This window comes from Antennarius striatus, chromosome 23 (genome assembly GCF_040054535.1).
Source record: "Antennarius striatus isolate MH-2024 chromosome 23, ASM4005453v1, whole genome shotgun sequence".
Lineage (NCBI taxonomy): Eukaryota > Metazoa > Chordata > Actinopteri > Lophiiformes > Antennariidae > Antennarius > Antennarius striatus.
This window is the reverse complement of record NC_090798.1, coordinates 10,290,402-10,304,228: the sequence shown is the minus strand read 5'-3', so window position 1 is coordinate 10,304,228 and position 13,827 is coordinate 10,290,402. Positions and strand designations below refer to the sequence as shown.

At 50.0% G+C, this 13,827-nt stretch overlaps 1 protein-coding gene across 1 annotated transcript in view; it reads right to left on the bottom strand.

Annotated features, from left to right (window-relative positions):
• The window catches only part of pcxb (pyruvate carboxylase b), a 100,276-nt gene that overhangs the window by 77,376 nt on the left and 9,073 nt on the right, over positions 1-13,827 (bottom strand). The window contains exon 10 of the mRNA XM_068308017.1: positions 8,769-8,887. Coding sequence (XP_068164118.1) covers positions 8,769-8,887 — 119 coding nt within the window. The remainder of the gene's footprint in view (positions 1-8,768; positions 8,888-13,827) is intronic.

The window sequence follows — 13,827 nt, the reverse complement described above, 5'->3', positions numbered from 1 at the left end:
ATCAGATGCCAGCAGTCAGACGGCTGAAACTCTACATCAGCCTCTCAATTGGAGTCGTTGAGCAAATGCAAGAGTGACGACAGGAATGTAGAGTGACTCCAGCAGGAAGAGGAAGAGGAGGAAGAGCAAAAAGAAGAGGAAGAGGAGGAAGAGGAGCAAGGGGGAAAAAAAGACAATATTTCTGACATTAATGATAAGTTCCTTCATTTAATCTACCCCTATATGCAAGCTAAAGCAAAGACTCATGGGAAGTGGAGTCTCAACCATAAAATTTCCGAGAGAAGTTCCTCCAGGAGTTGTGACATCATCGGTCAAGTCATCATTTATTGATAAGCAATTTATCCACATCTCAGGAAGATTAAAAGATCAGCGGTTTAATGGTTTGTTTGACTCAAAACACACCAAGATTTACACACACACACACACACACACACACACACACACACACACACACACACACAGAGGCAGAAGCTCACACCAGCCCAACAGACACACAACCCGAGGTCTCTCACTCGGAAAATTACAAATAGAGAAGGAGCGAGGCCGGAGAATAAATAAATAGATCAATAAACAAATAAATGCAGCCACATGTGCGCAAGTAGGGTACACAAACATCACCACACACACAGGAAGAGGTCGCATAAACACACGGCGACAACAGATGAGTTTAAAAAAATATGAGGAGAGGATGAAGACGGGAGGAAGAGGAGGGTGAAGGTGGCGAAAAGGTGGAGGAGGAGGAGGAGCCAATAGGAAGCAGACAACTCCATTAAGCCTTCTGAGAACACACTCGTCTGTCCCGCTGCTCCATCCAGTTCTGGTTCCCCGGGGACGTTCTCAGATTAACGTTCGTTTGATGATGTCATGAATATTTATTCCAGCAACACGCCGCCTTTCTGATTGATGCCGGAAAAACTGCGTGTGTGTGTGAAGCGGCGCCACTCGTTTAACGTGTGTGGAGGCATTCAGGGACCCGAACGGCACATTCAGGGACCGTACTAGAGCATTCAGGGACCAGAATGGTGCATTCAGGGACCAGAATGGTGCATTCAGGGACCTTACTTGGGCATTCAGGGACCAGAATGGTGCATTCAGGAACATTACTTGGGCATTCAGGGACCAGAGCGGTGCATTCAGGGACCTCGTGCACACATTTAAATCGCTACCTTCCCTGCTGGAGCTTCATCTCCAGGTCGGGGGGCATCCTAACGAAGCGCCAGCGAAGCGGGGGGGGGAGACGCCGGGTCTTCCTCTTTCTGAAGCGAAGCCCCAGCAGGAAAGCGTCTTAATTAAAGCTCGAGTTGCAGATTGTCAGGAAACGGTTGAACTCACATTAGCAGGCAAGAGCAAATCCATCACATGCACAGCAGACAGAAACAATCTCCGTGCCTGTCACTTTAAATGGATGCTCTTTGGGGCGTGGCTTGCAGAGCGGCGCTGCAGGAGGGCGGGCCCGACACGGCGGTGAAAAGCTTCCTCCACACGTAGCTGGAGAGAATTATCTGTCACTGCTCCCCGCTAGCTTCCCCTCACAGCGCTGTGCTAACAGGCTAATGCTCCAACTGAATGCAGGCAGCAGCGTAGGCGTCAACTCACGCTAACGCTAACGAATTCTCTGCCCCGCCTTCTTTACGCATTCGCACCCGAACAGCGGCCACGAAACGCTTTCTGTTGAAAAGGTCGAACCGCTGAGACGGTTTTCATTAGCTGCTCCGCCGCTAGCGGCTAGGTGAAGCTAGCTTCATTCAGAAACGATGAGTCATGGTCTGATTGATGAGTCAGCATCAGGGCCCAGCAGGGGGCGCCATCGAAAGAGGAGAGGTAAAAAAATTATTTCACACAAACAAAGCAATGACTACAATATGCGTCTTTAAACACTACGGACACGCCCCCTTCACACACACACACACACACACACACACACACACACACACACACACACACACATACACACACACACACCTGCTTGCTTTCCCATCAGTCACTGCACGCCTCACCAAACAATTATAATCACCTTAAAGTTATTTTATGACGCGCTCGCGCAACCAAAACCGATGCACATGAAGACACACACACACACACACACACACACACGCATGCACACACACACGTGCACACACACACTCTGATTGCAGACACACAACTAAATTTATGCACTGACTTCACTGCACAGTACAATTTACTGGTGAACACGAACAAAACATTATTCAGCTCATTACGAGGCGTTTAGGGGCGTCGCCCACAGATGGGGGGGGTTATCGATGTTTGTTTTATGGACTGACAACAGCAACACAAACACAACGTGAGGAGGAGGATGATGAAGAATGGAGGAGAAGGAATGTAAAAAGGGTTAGAAAAAAGAAAGGGAATGATGGGGGAATAAAAGCAGAGGGGCGGGGTCATGTTTCTTTCTACTTCCTGTTCGCCATCTGAGCTGGAATCCCACCTCCAGAGAGGAGGAGGGAGGAAAAGGAGGTGAAAGGAGGAGACAGAGGTGATCGTTAATAAATGGAAGGAAGAGGAACGAAAGAAAGAAGAACTGAAGAGCACTCCTCCTCTTCCTCTGTCCGTTCAGCCCTTCATCGGTCACACCTTTAAATTAAAGCGAGGGATCTTCCTCACGGCGCCGCTGCCTGATGAAGATGGACGGCGGTCATTTAAGACCAATTAGCCGAGCTAATTGAGGAAGAGGAGGAGGAGGAGGACGAGCCTGATGAAGACGTCTCTCCGGAGCACCACTGCCACCACAACTCATTATTATCATCATCATCTCCACCTGGAGGTTTCCAAACAGGGCGATACCTCAAAGGATGCTGGGATTCTTCCTCACTCTGAACCTAGACCTTCCTCCTCCTCACCAGCACCAACTGGGTTCAAGGGTTTTACACGCGGGTTCAACGCCACTTCAGGGGCCGCAGGAAATCTAAACTTCGATTCAAAACCCTTGTGACACGACTGCATCTTGTCGCACCATTTTTGCTCAAGCTTTCAGCCAATAAGAGCTCAGCATGCGTCTGGATTTCTATCAGCAGGGTCTTCTTATTGGTTCCGACATCTTCAGTACCGCCTCCACATTCGGCAGCTGGTGGTTTCAGTTTGGTGATGAAGACAAGATGAAGAAGAAGAGAAGACTTGGATTTGAAGAGTTGAGGTGACTTCAGCAACAAAAAGTTAGAAAAACTTTTCTGGGAGAATTTTACTTGGAAACGATTTCCCTTCATAAAAGTTGATTTGGCACCGAATAATCAAAGAAGCCTCTGAACCAAAACATCCTAAAATAAAACAATCCCATCAGATTTCACTGTATCCATGACAACGGGGAGTCAGACTCTGCAGACCACAAGCACCGAAAAGGTTGAGACTTCCTGTGAACCGCGACAACCCTGTCGATTGGAAAGACTTGGACCTGGTTGATGGCTATTGAGCTGTACTGGGCGACACGTAGCTGACTCAGCAGCCCCCACCCAGGCCGTTTACGTGTTCAGAACTCCTTCTGAACACGTAAATGAAGACGGAGTTCTGAACTCCGTTCGAGGACATCGTCCGGTTTGACTGTGGTCCTACAGAGCAGGAGTGAACTCAGGTACCCCTGAACAGACGAGGGTATTAGCTGATGCCTTGAATGGGACCCTGGCCTTATTTTTCGACAGGGACGAAAAAGACTTGCTGACTCCGCCCCTTTTTGCAGATCTAATGCCGTCTTTCCGGCGTACAGAAAATGGACAAAACCGAAAATTCCTGCAAATTGTCCCTAACACTAACCCGAGTTGAACTTACCATTATTTACTGGTGGGCCTAATGATGAAGTTCTGCCCCAACAAACCTGACATTTCCTCTTCCTTGCATGCGGACAGTAGCAGACGGCCTCACAATTACGGCGAGCAGGCCTCATAATCCCCCGTCGTCTCCGGAGCATAAAGCCACGGGATAACGGCACACGGAAAGCCTCGGGGGTAGAACAAGATCACTTTGGGATCTAAAGAAGTCCTGTCCACCCAATCAACCGCCACGTCCCCTGAGGGCCATGTGCGCTAATCCAACATTTGCTGCCGCCACCGACACACGCCGGACTCAAAGGGAAGATCGTTTACGGCGAAATTACGGACAAATTGAGCTTTGGGAGAAGGAAGTTCAAAGGCAGAGGCTTACAAAATCCTCATTCTTATGCCTTTCAGATGGATGAACATCGCCTTCACACGCGGGCGGTATGCCTCCCAGACGAGCGATTCTACATGTATCTCACGAACGCATCTCGTATTTGTCTGCGGCACAAACACAGTAGATGCATCACACGGAATTACCTCGATTTTGCAGAATTCAGTCAAGCAGGAAGACAGATAAATATGTATTCTTATAATGTGTCTTCCTTGTCCAAGCGTGTGCGCATCCTCGCTCGATGCCTTTGGACAAATTTCTCAACATGGGGGCGTACTTTTGTGAGCATCTGTGAATGAGTGTGTGTGTGTGTGTGTGTGGGTTGCATTCATTCTGATTGATCGTGGTATTCCACCTCCTCACCAACTCAACAACGCAACCGTTAGTGCCGGAGAGCTAAAGAGGGAAGCAAAACAACAAGTCGAGAGTGCGAGGATGCCTCCTCAGTCAAGGAGACGCCACCTTGTCAGGAATGCAACGCGGCAAACGAAGCAAAAACCGGGCGAGGTGGTGGAAGAGGAGGGAGGGTGGGAGGATATGTGGAGGAGAGAGAAAAAAGAAATGTCACAATGGTTTTTGTCGGAGGCGGCCAATTTTGGTTTCAAAGGGTCGCTTTTATTTACAAAGATAGTTGGTGTTTGGGATTAGAGCTTGAATAATGTCACAATCGGGATCCAGAATTGGCCCTTGAATTGCCCCTTAGGGACAAATAACGTTTTTTGAATTGACGCCTTCATCCGTCTGACCAGACTGAATGGTGCCGCTGCGCCCACGTTGCGTTAGCGGGTAGTGCCGCCGTCTCAAAAGGTCGTGGTTTCAAGTGCTTTCTGGGATGAGTTCTCGTGTTCCCAGGTCGTGATTAGTTCGGTAGGGGCTTGTAGGTCTGACGCATGATCGGTCGATGAGGCCCTCCATTGAACCGGCGTATCACCTGGGGTGTACCCCGCCTCAACCTTGCACAAAAACGGTTGGACTGATCGTTACACCGACCGTTTCTGTGAGATCCCGTCGATGCTGCTCCGTTTAATATTCACAGCAAACAATTCTCGCTCCATCGGATATTGAACCTCTCTTTGTTATCGCCAATTATTTCTTCACAGAGACCAAAAGTTTTCCTTGTCCTTTCCGCTATCGTTATAGAATCCTTCCTTTCGTTTGTGGAGGACATTGTTTACAGCAATGCTCCGGTAAAAAGTTTTACGCCAGCATCCAGGACTATTCCTCTGACCGTTCCTGCTAATTGATTGTTGGATCTTCAGGAACAGCCGGTGTTCAGGTGCATCAAGGTTCTTGTAGACTCAAAGTTTGGGTTCAGAAAAAATACTTCGACCAACAAGGAAGTGAATTCATAAAATCTTGATCCGGTCTAATCCAGACCCAGCAATCAGGATCTTTGGGGGTCTTGGCCGCAGACGGTTTATCTTTACCGCTGACTTCTTCCTTTAAGTTTGGTCTCACTTCTTCAGATACATGAAGTGATGGAGAAGAGAAAAGAGGTAGAGCGTCAGGAAAATGGGATGAGAGCGGGAGGAGAGGGAGAACCAATGAGGTGTGGGAGGAAGTGTATGAAGCAAAGGTGACGGAGAGGACAGAGAGTGTCAGAGACGAACCGATGGACAGATGTCAGGGAGGAGAGAGGATAGATGTGAGGAGAGGTGGAAATGACAACGATGAGATGCAGGAGGAGGAGGGTTGGGGGGTGATGGGAGTGACGGAGTATGCAGCAGACAGACGGAGGGAGAAACTGATGGGGCTGAAAGGACAGCGGAGGGAAAGAGGGAGACAGAACAGGAGCTAATGGCTCGAGGATGAGAGAGAGAGAGGAGATGGACAGAGGTGGATAGACGAGTACAGCGAGTCAGCGTGAGAGGAAGGAGGGAAGCCTGGGGGGGTGATGGATGAGGTGGAAGGTCGGCCGCGAAGGAAAAGGGGATGGATTAAGTTGGGAGAAGGAGAGACTGATAAATGAGTGTATTTCAGAATGACCCTCAGTCTGGGCAGCATCCTATTAGCACAGCGAGCTAATAACGCCAACCGAAGGCCTCCGAGAGCAACTAATCAGGATCCGTTCACAGCCGCATCTGGATCAAAACATCCTGGATCAGGTCCAACCAATCAGGAGCCTCGAAAAGGCTTCAAGGTGCTGCCATACCACCCATCATCACCTGAGATGAATTCTCCTTATCTGGACAAGCTAACCAGAGAGCGATTAGCATACACAATAAGACCAGCTGGTGCTGCGAAACTGGAATCTGAAATAAAGTTTGACGCTGTTGGATAACTGTAGGTCAAAGGTCAAACTGCTTGAAGACAGAAGGTCAAGAGTTCAACTCATAGAACCAGGAAATCCTGCATCCTGGATCCAGAGTCCCTTCAGGTTTTCCTCCTAAACAGACCGGCATACAAAGATCCTGCCCGGATTCAAAAATCAAACGAATGAAGAAGAAAAGTGGAGATTAAAGACTCGGAGAGCCGGGATGGAAAAAGACAGTTAATGGACTCGGGAATGACGGGAACAGTGGATGGAGACAGGATCAGACGGGGGAGATGAAAGGATGAAGGGCGGAGCTCGAGAACCAAAGACTGGGTTCAAAACCACATCCCTGACAAGTCTGATGGAAACTCCGGCGATTGAAACATGAAAGAACGGGATCGCGCCAATCAGAAGAGACTAATGGAAGGATTGTTCTGACACAATGGAGCTTCCTTCAGAAGGACAGACTTCCTTTTGGAACGCTTAAACGAAAGCTGTGCAAATAAAAGTGTCGTCTGCGAAAGCCCAAACTTTCAGAGTGTGATGTTTCACGCAGGGCGCCGCCAATGATCGAGTAATTACTGCACCGCCGCCACCGGTGACGACCCCAATTCTGCAGAACGTCACGGTTCAACCAGATGGGAGGGAGGAATGGAAATGACAAACCGGGATGGGAGCAGAGAGGAGAAAGATCTCTAATGACTTCCCCTCCGGGCGGCGCCTACCTGATCGGACCCCAGCGCCACAGGGTGGGATGTGAACTCGTGATGGAGCCACGAGGATGGGAGGAAGTACAGCAGCACCTCGAGATACAAGCTGCTCCATGTACGAGTTATTGGAGATACGAGTCATGCTTTAGGACACCAACACGACTTGGTGGTGGATGGATACGTCAGGTGAGACCGGATCTCATTCTCATTGGTCGAGTAAAGACGTAGCTTGTGTGTTCTTGTAACTTTTGCATTTCTTTTCATTCTTTACCATTGTTTAAATAACATATATAATTAATTATACAAGGGTAAAGTCTGCATGTCTATTGGTTGATAAAAATATTGGGTTTTTTTCATTAATTTGGGAGTTAGGTAGTTTTTCCACTGCTGGAACGGACTGAACTTGTAGATACTGCGTGGGGGGAGGGGGCGATGGACGGAATGTCTTCCCGTCTCACTTTGTTCCCGGGGTAACGCAGCCCGACATCGCCACGGCGATGATCCACATGAATATATCAGATATGACATCAGATTCAACGGCCGTGACAGAAAAGAACGGCGGCTCCGGAAACGCAATTTAAATATTTATGATGGATGAACGTCCCGTCGTCTCCACACAACGGTCCGGAACACTGGCAGACGTACGGAAAGAAAAAAAGGACGTGAGGACACGCCTCTTCCTCCTCCTCCTCCCTGCTGCGGCGGTCTGAACGCTCCTCTGGTCGTCTGTGCCCTAAATGTTCTCATATATTTTAAGTTCCGCCCACAGTGGGTTTACACTCGTGTTCTGGGATAATGAGGTCGTTTAAAAGCGGGGCGGAGCTACGCTGGGAATACGCCGCGATGCTTCCCAGACTCTTAATGGAATCGTAAAGGTGAAAAATGTGCGGTAGGCTACCGGCGGCGTCCTGCCGGGTCCTACGGCCCACTCACCCACAACAAGTCTAATCAGTCAGACCGCGGCCACCTGAGTGGGAGGGGAGGAGCGTCGGGGGCTTTGAACCATAAACACGCCGGTTAATAACGTTTCCTGAGCACAAGGTCAACCAAGGGCGACCGGAGTCCAGACCCGACGGGGCGGAAACAAACCCAGAACCACCTGGACCCGGTCCCACAAACCCGACTCAAAATAACACAAGTTCATTCTTATCCGATGTCGTGGGTCACATGGGTTGCTGGAGCCAATCCCAGCGGATTTACAGGCGAGAGGCGGAGACACAATTTCATGTTTTGGGGAAATAAACTTATTTTGTTCACAGCTGTGTTTGTATTTTTTTAGTTTCCAGACAGAATTACTCTAAACGCCATCAGACACGCCCCCTCCCATCTGTTTCGTTTGCTCCGCCCACCAGAAAATATCTGATGTCATAGTAGGCTTAGCCCCTCCTCTTTCTGGGAGGAGCTGCTTACAAGTGGGCGGAGTTACCTCTGAGCATACACTGGAAAGGAGAAGCCGCACCCACTTCTGGAGGGGGTGTGGCTAGCCTTGACTAATTTGCATGAGCAAAACACATGAAATGCATTCATGAAAGCATTGTGTTCATTATGGGATGGGTCAAGCGGCGCCTGGAGACGACAGCAAATCCGTGCTCGTGTTTGTCCCCCATGTATCCCCACCACCATGACCCGTCTAAGCCCCTCCTACTCACTCTGTGATCTCCTCGGTGACGGTGTGCTCCACCTGCAGGCGGGAGTTGACCTCGATGAAGTAGTGCTTCCCGTGTTTGTCCACCAGGAACTCCACGGTGCCGGCGTTCTCGTAGCCCACCTGCAGCAGAACCAGAAGCAGAGAGAGTTTCAAAAGGCGCCGAACCGACAACACGAAGAGCGGCGAGCAAAAAGAGCGCCGCGTCACGCTAATGAGGCGCGAAGAGAAGAAAAGCAGACTATTAAAAACACGACTGCGTAAATAAAGACGAGGCGTCACATTTTTCTTCATTTCCCTGGAACGCGATAATTACACCATTAATCACAGCGAATTTATAGAAACGATAAAACACAAGCTCCGCCCTCCTACTTTACTCCCCACCCCCCTCCAGCTACCACACAAGGACACAATCAGGATATTTAAGGAAGGCCAAACCTGACATTTGGCTACGTCCTGCGCTCTGATTGGCCGGCTGGCTCTTCTTCTCCTGTATAAAACATTTTGTAACCCGTCTTTAAAAACTTGCTGTATTAAAGTTATTCCTGCTTTTATTTAATTACTAAAAACCCATAAAGGTTTTTGATGTAGGACCTCCATTTAATTCCTCTGGCGCCGAACAAACGTTCATTCATCAGCGCCGCCCCGTTCACAACCGCCATTTAAAGCGACGGCGCTGCTCTTAATACCTTTTCAAGCTTCTTTTTATTGCTTGCTTTCAATGCAATGGAAAAAAAAAAAAGAATAATAATCAAATGTCGACTCTCCACTTCTGACGCGGCGCGTTTGCGTCTGTTCCGTCTTAATTACACGGGTTCATTATGATCGGACATTTCCTGTTAAATTTTAATGTCTGTTTTATCTTTTAATTACGTCTCCGACGCTGCTTTTTAATTATTTTTCCTAATTTCCGCGCTGCCGTAATGCCGAGAAAATGTTTTAGTGGAACGTGACTCGAGCAGGGATATGAAGAAGAAACTCAATAAAACAAACTTTCATCCTCAGTCGTACATCAGAGGGTTTCCACAAAAACAGACGCTTTCCTCAGATCAAAGCGTTTCACGTGATGAAGATGATGAGGATGATGCTCCTCAGACGGAGCGATCATTAACGTTAATGCTAAACCAGGTCACAGGAGGCTTAGGCCCGCCTCCAGGGGCGGAGACAATACAGGTGCTCAGGGTTTTGTTGGAGTAAGACCTCTTCTTCCTCCTCTTCCTCCTCTTCCTCCAGAAAGCAGAGGAAGCTTCTGAGGAAGATGAAGGCCTGTGGAGCGTTTGAGGGCCACAGATGGTAGGATGGAGGATGGAGGTGGGCGGAGGGAGAGCAGATGGCTGGACGGAGAACAGAACGCCAGACGACTGGAGAGCGACAGCCAATCACAGCGCCCGTGGAGCTCCATGAGGAGGGGCCTTGGGGCGGGGCTCACAGGCCCAGAGTTGAAGATTGGCGGTGATGTCAGCAATGCTCTACAAAATATAATCGACCGGGAAACCTTCAACAGATCAAAGAATTCCTGATTGGAATTCCGTTCGTTTGGGAATAGAGGCGGGAAAGTCCTGCTCCTGACCACCAGGGGGAGCTCTCTGAAGAAAGTCCAACATCTTGACGTGACCTTTGACCTTTGATCATTAAAATACTGAAAGAGTGAATGAAGATCCCAGGATGACCTCACCCAATTGGTTGTGACGAATGCAGCATCATCTGGAGGCGGAGACTAATGTGTGTTGGTTTAAAATGCTAACGGCTAGTTAGCATGTTGGAAACGTAAAATTGGAATTTTATAGAAATTTATAAAAATGTTTAAATATTCCGGACCATTTTTCTGGCTCCATCGCTTCCACCCGAGGGGAAAGAAAGAACAATCAGACGAGGAACGAGCCAATCAGAGCGCTCCGTCAAGGTGTAAATGGCTGTAAAAAGAAATTTAGGCGCCATGAAATACGCCATAAAACATGTTCGGCGTTCCGGACGTGCGATTCCTTGCTTTGGAGCAGCGATTAGCGTGACAAGCTAATCCATCTGCAGCCCCGGTGAGCCGGGCGCCATGGCGCTGCGGCGGGAGCAGATCGGCGGCTTGTTTTCTCACATTACGTCTGAATCAGGTGGACTGGAGGAAGCTAGCGGGCTATCAGGCGGCAGCGGGACAGGAAGTAGAGCGCGCTTTGGAAGCAAAGTGGCCATAAAGAGGAAACACGGAAACGCCGGAGCGCCGCGGCGGGGGGGAGGGGGGCGGGGCCAGACAGATAGAGTCTACATCAATACCGCCGCAGAAGGCGGCTAACGGGGATTTACTGTCGGCGAGCGGTGGCGCGGCGTTGTGGGCTCATAAAATCTGATGTTTTCTATCAATTAAAGGTGAAAAAAGAAAAAAAATGGCGCCGCAAAGCGCCGTCGTAACTTTAGGAGACGAAGAGGCGAGGAAGACTCGGCCAAAAATAGCAGCGCACGCTTCAGAGGGCGCTCCTGCTGACCGATTGGCTGTCAGCACGTCTTTTTTACTCGTCCTTCCTTTCCTCCGTTACCGTCCACCGCCGCTCCTCTTCCTCGCCGACCTCACATCTTCCTCTTTGGCCTTTCAGGAAATGCCAGCTACGGCTCACTTCCACCCGGAAAAACGTTTGCCTCACATCCCGGAGTCGGAAAGGTCAGGAATAAACGAGAGGAAGTTCAGGTGTTTGAGGAAGATGAGCCTCCTCTTCCTCCTCCTCTCCCTCACCCCCCCCCCCCGGGCCAATGGAGAGGAAGATGGGCGGGGCTTGGTGAGACCGGGGCCATCGTTTCCCGTCTGGAGCGTCATATTATCCGGGTTCTCATCCGACTGCCCCCCCTCCTCTAATCCTTTTCACATCCTAAAAGCCTCCTCTTGCTCCCTGATCTTCCTCACCCACTCCTCTTCCTCTTCTCAGGGGTTAAGCTTCCTCGCTCTCCTCCCCCCCGCTTTTATTCTGTTGCTTCGTCAGGAGCTGATAGAAGCATAACGAGCCCTTTGTAAACAGGGAACACACACACACACACACACACACACACACACAGGTGTGTTTGATCCTCATGGCTTCCTCACCCCGTACTCCATCCCCCTCTTTTTCCTCTCCTTCCAGTCAGGGCAGATGGGTTGTGTGTGTGTGTGTGTGTGTGTGTGTGTGTGTGTGTGTATTTTGACATTTTGTGCGCTTGCCTGTCAGAGTTTGGCTGCAGTCGGCGTGACGACAAGCACACTGCAGCATTTGACACAGCCCGAGGGAGCGAGGAAGAGGAGCGAGGAAGAGGAGCGAGGAAGGTGGCGGGGTTTTTTTTTCGTGTAGGAATATTTTAGACTACGGCGTAACGCATCGACTCAACTGGTCGCGTTCGGTTTTGTGCGATGGCCGGCGAGCGAACGACACCCAGAGGTCATGTGATCGCTGGAGGAGCGTGAAGAGGAACGCCACAGGAAGCTCCTCCCACTTTTGGAGCTTGTTGATGTGACAGGAAGAAGTAAGGGCTGGAGTCAGGAGTTTCCTGTTAGACCCGATTCAATCAGGAGGAGCGGCGCCAAAGGGAGGAGATCACATGACCTCCTGAGTGGTGATGAAGATGAGGAGGAGGTGAGGAAGGGAGCAGATGGGGGGTGACGCCCGTCTGTCACCCGTTACCCCGCTGGGAGCGACAGGAAGCAGGAAAACTGCTGAGGACGGAATCTGTTAATGCTTCCTAATGGGAGGAAGAGGAAGAGGAAGCGCTGGCATCCTTCCTCCTCCTCCTCCTCCTCTTTCTCCTCCTCTTGGAGGTTCCATCTTCCCCTGCAGGAGGAGAACGTTACAAACTTTTAATCGTGGGGGGGGGGGGGTCGGCGCTGGTGGGAGGCCAGGCTGAACGTCATTAGCGGGTTGAAGCGGCGCCGGCGAGGTGAGGCCTTATGGGAAATCAGCGCCACGCAGACCAAAGACGGATCCAGTTTTTTTTTGCTGGCGTCAGACAAAAGCAGCTGGAACGCGTTTGGCGCCGGTCGCTCATTAATCCAATCAGGATTAAGTTAAATGGAACTGGACCTCCAGCCGCGGCGTTCCACTTCATGTGTGGAGGGGGTGCGTTTTTTTGTGAACGCGGCGCGTCCCTTTCTCTCATTTAAACATCCGCCGCTGTTAGCCGCTACCGCTCTGGAGGGCTCCGCCCCCACAGGATGCTCCTCCCTCCTTCTAATCTGTCGCTTTCAGCTCGACTCCGCCTCTCCGTCCAAAAAGTCCACACGTCAAAACGCATGAGGACACGGGGCAGGTGTTCCAAACGCCACAGAATGACTTCCTGCTTCCACAGGAAGTGACACGTCTCCAAGACGACACATAAATATCTGCTGTCAGGTTCAAACACACAAACAGGATGTTTACGGTCGGTAATAATAACAATCATCACGCCGTTGACGGGACGGCCGACGCCTCCAGGGACTGCGTGTCACCTCTGGTTTCTGATGCCCCTCTTCGCTCGCCGTCACCATGGCGACTGACAGTAGAACTAATCCCTGCGTTTTCAAGCCCTCCGTGTCGACAACTGGCCCGAAATACGAGGAGACGCTGGAACAAACAAACAAACAAAAACCGGACGAACCAATGTTCTGAATGATGACATCACAGCAGGGAGCGGCACCGACCAATCAGAGGCCAGGTCGGAGAGAAGGGGGCCAGACTTTGAAGTTAATATTTATTTCGTATTTATTTCTCTCGTTGAACACATCAGCCTTCTGCCGCTCCTCAAAGTAATCGATTACATTCGGTACTCTCTAAAGCTAAACAGGTCGTCAAACAAAAGCCGCACAGAGTGAGACCTCACCACGCGTCAAAATCAGACGCGACGGCTACAAATGCTAAGCTAATGAGCGGCTCAAATCAGCTAACGGTAAATAAACTAATAATATTATATAATCACTTATAAATACGAATTATAGCTCTAGTGAGTCAGCGGAGTCCTTCTCACGGCTCCGTCTGAGTCACGACAAACCGGCTTGGAAAGACAAGCGTAAAAATAAAAGGTGTGAAAAATAAAGCGCAGCAGAATAAAACTTAGGCATAAAACCAGTCGGTGCAGAC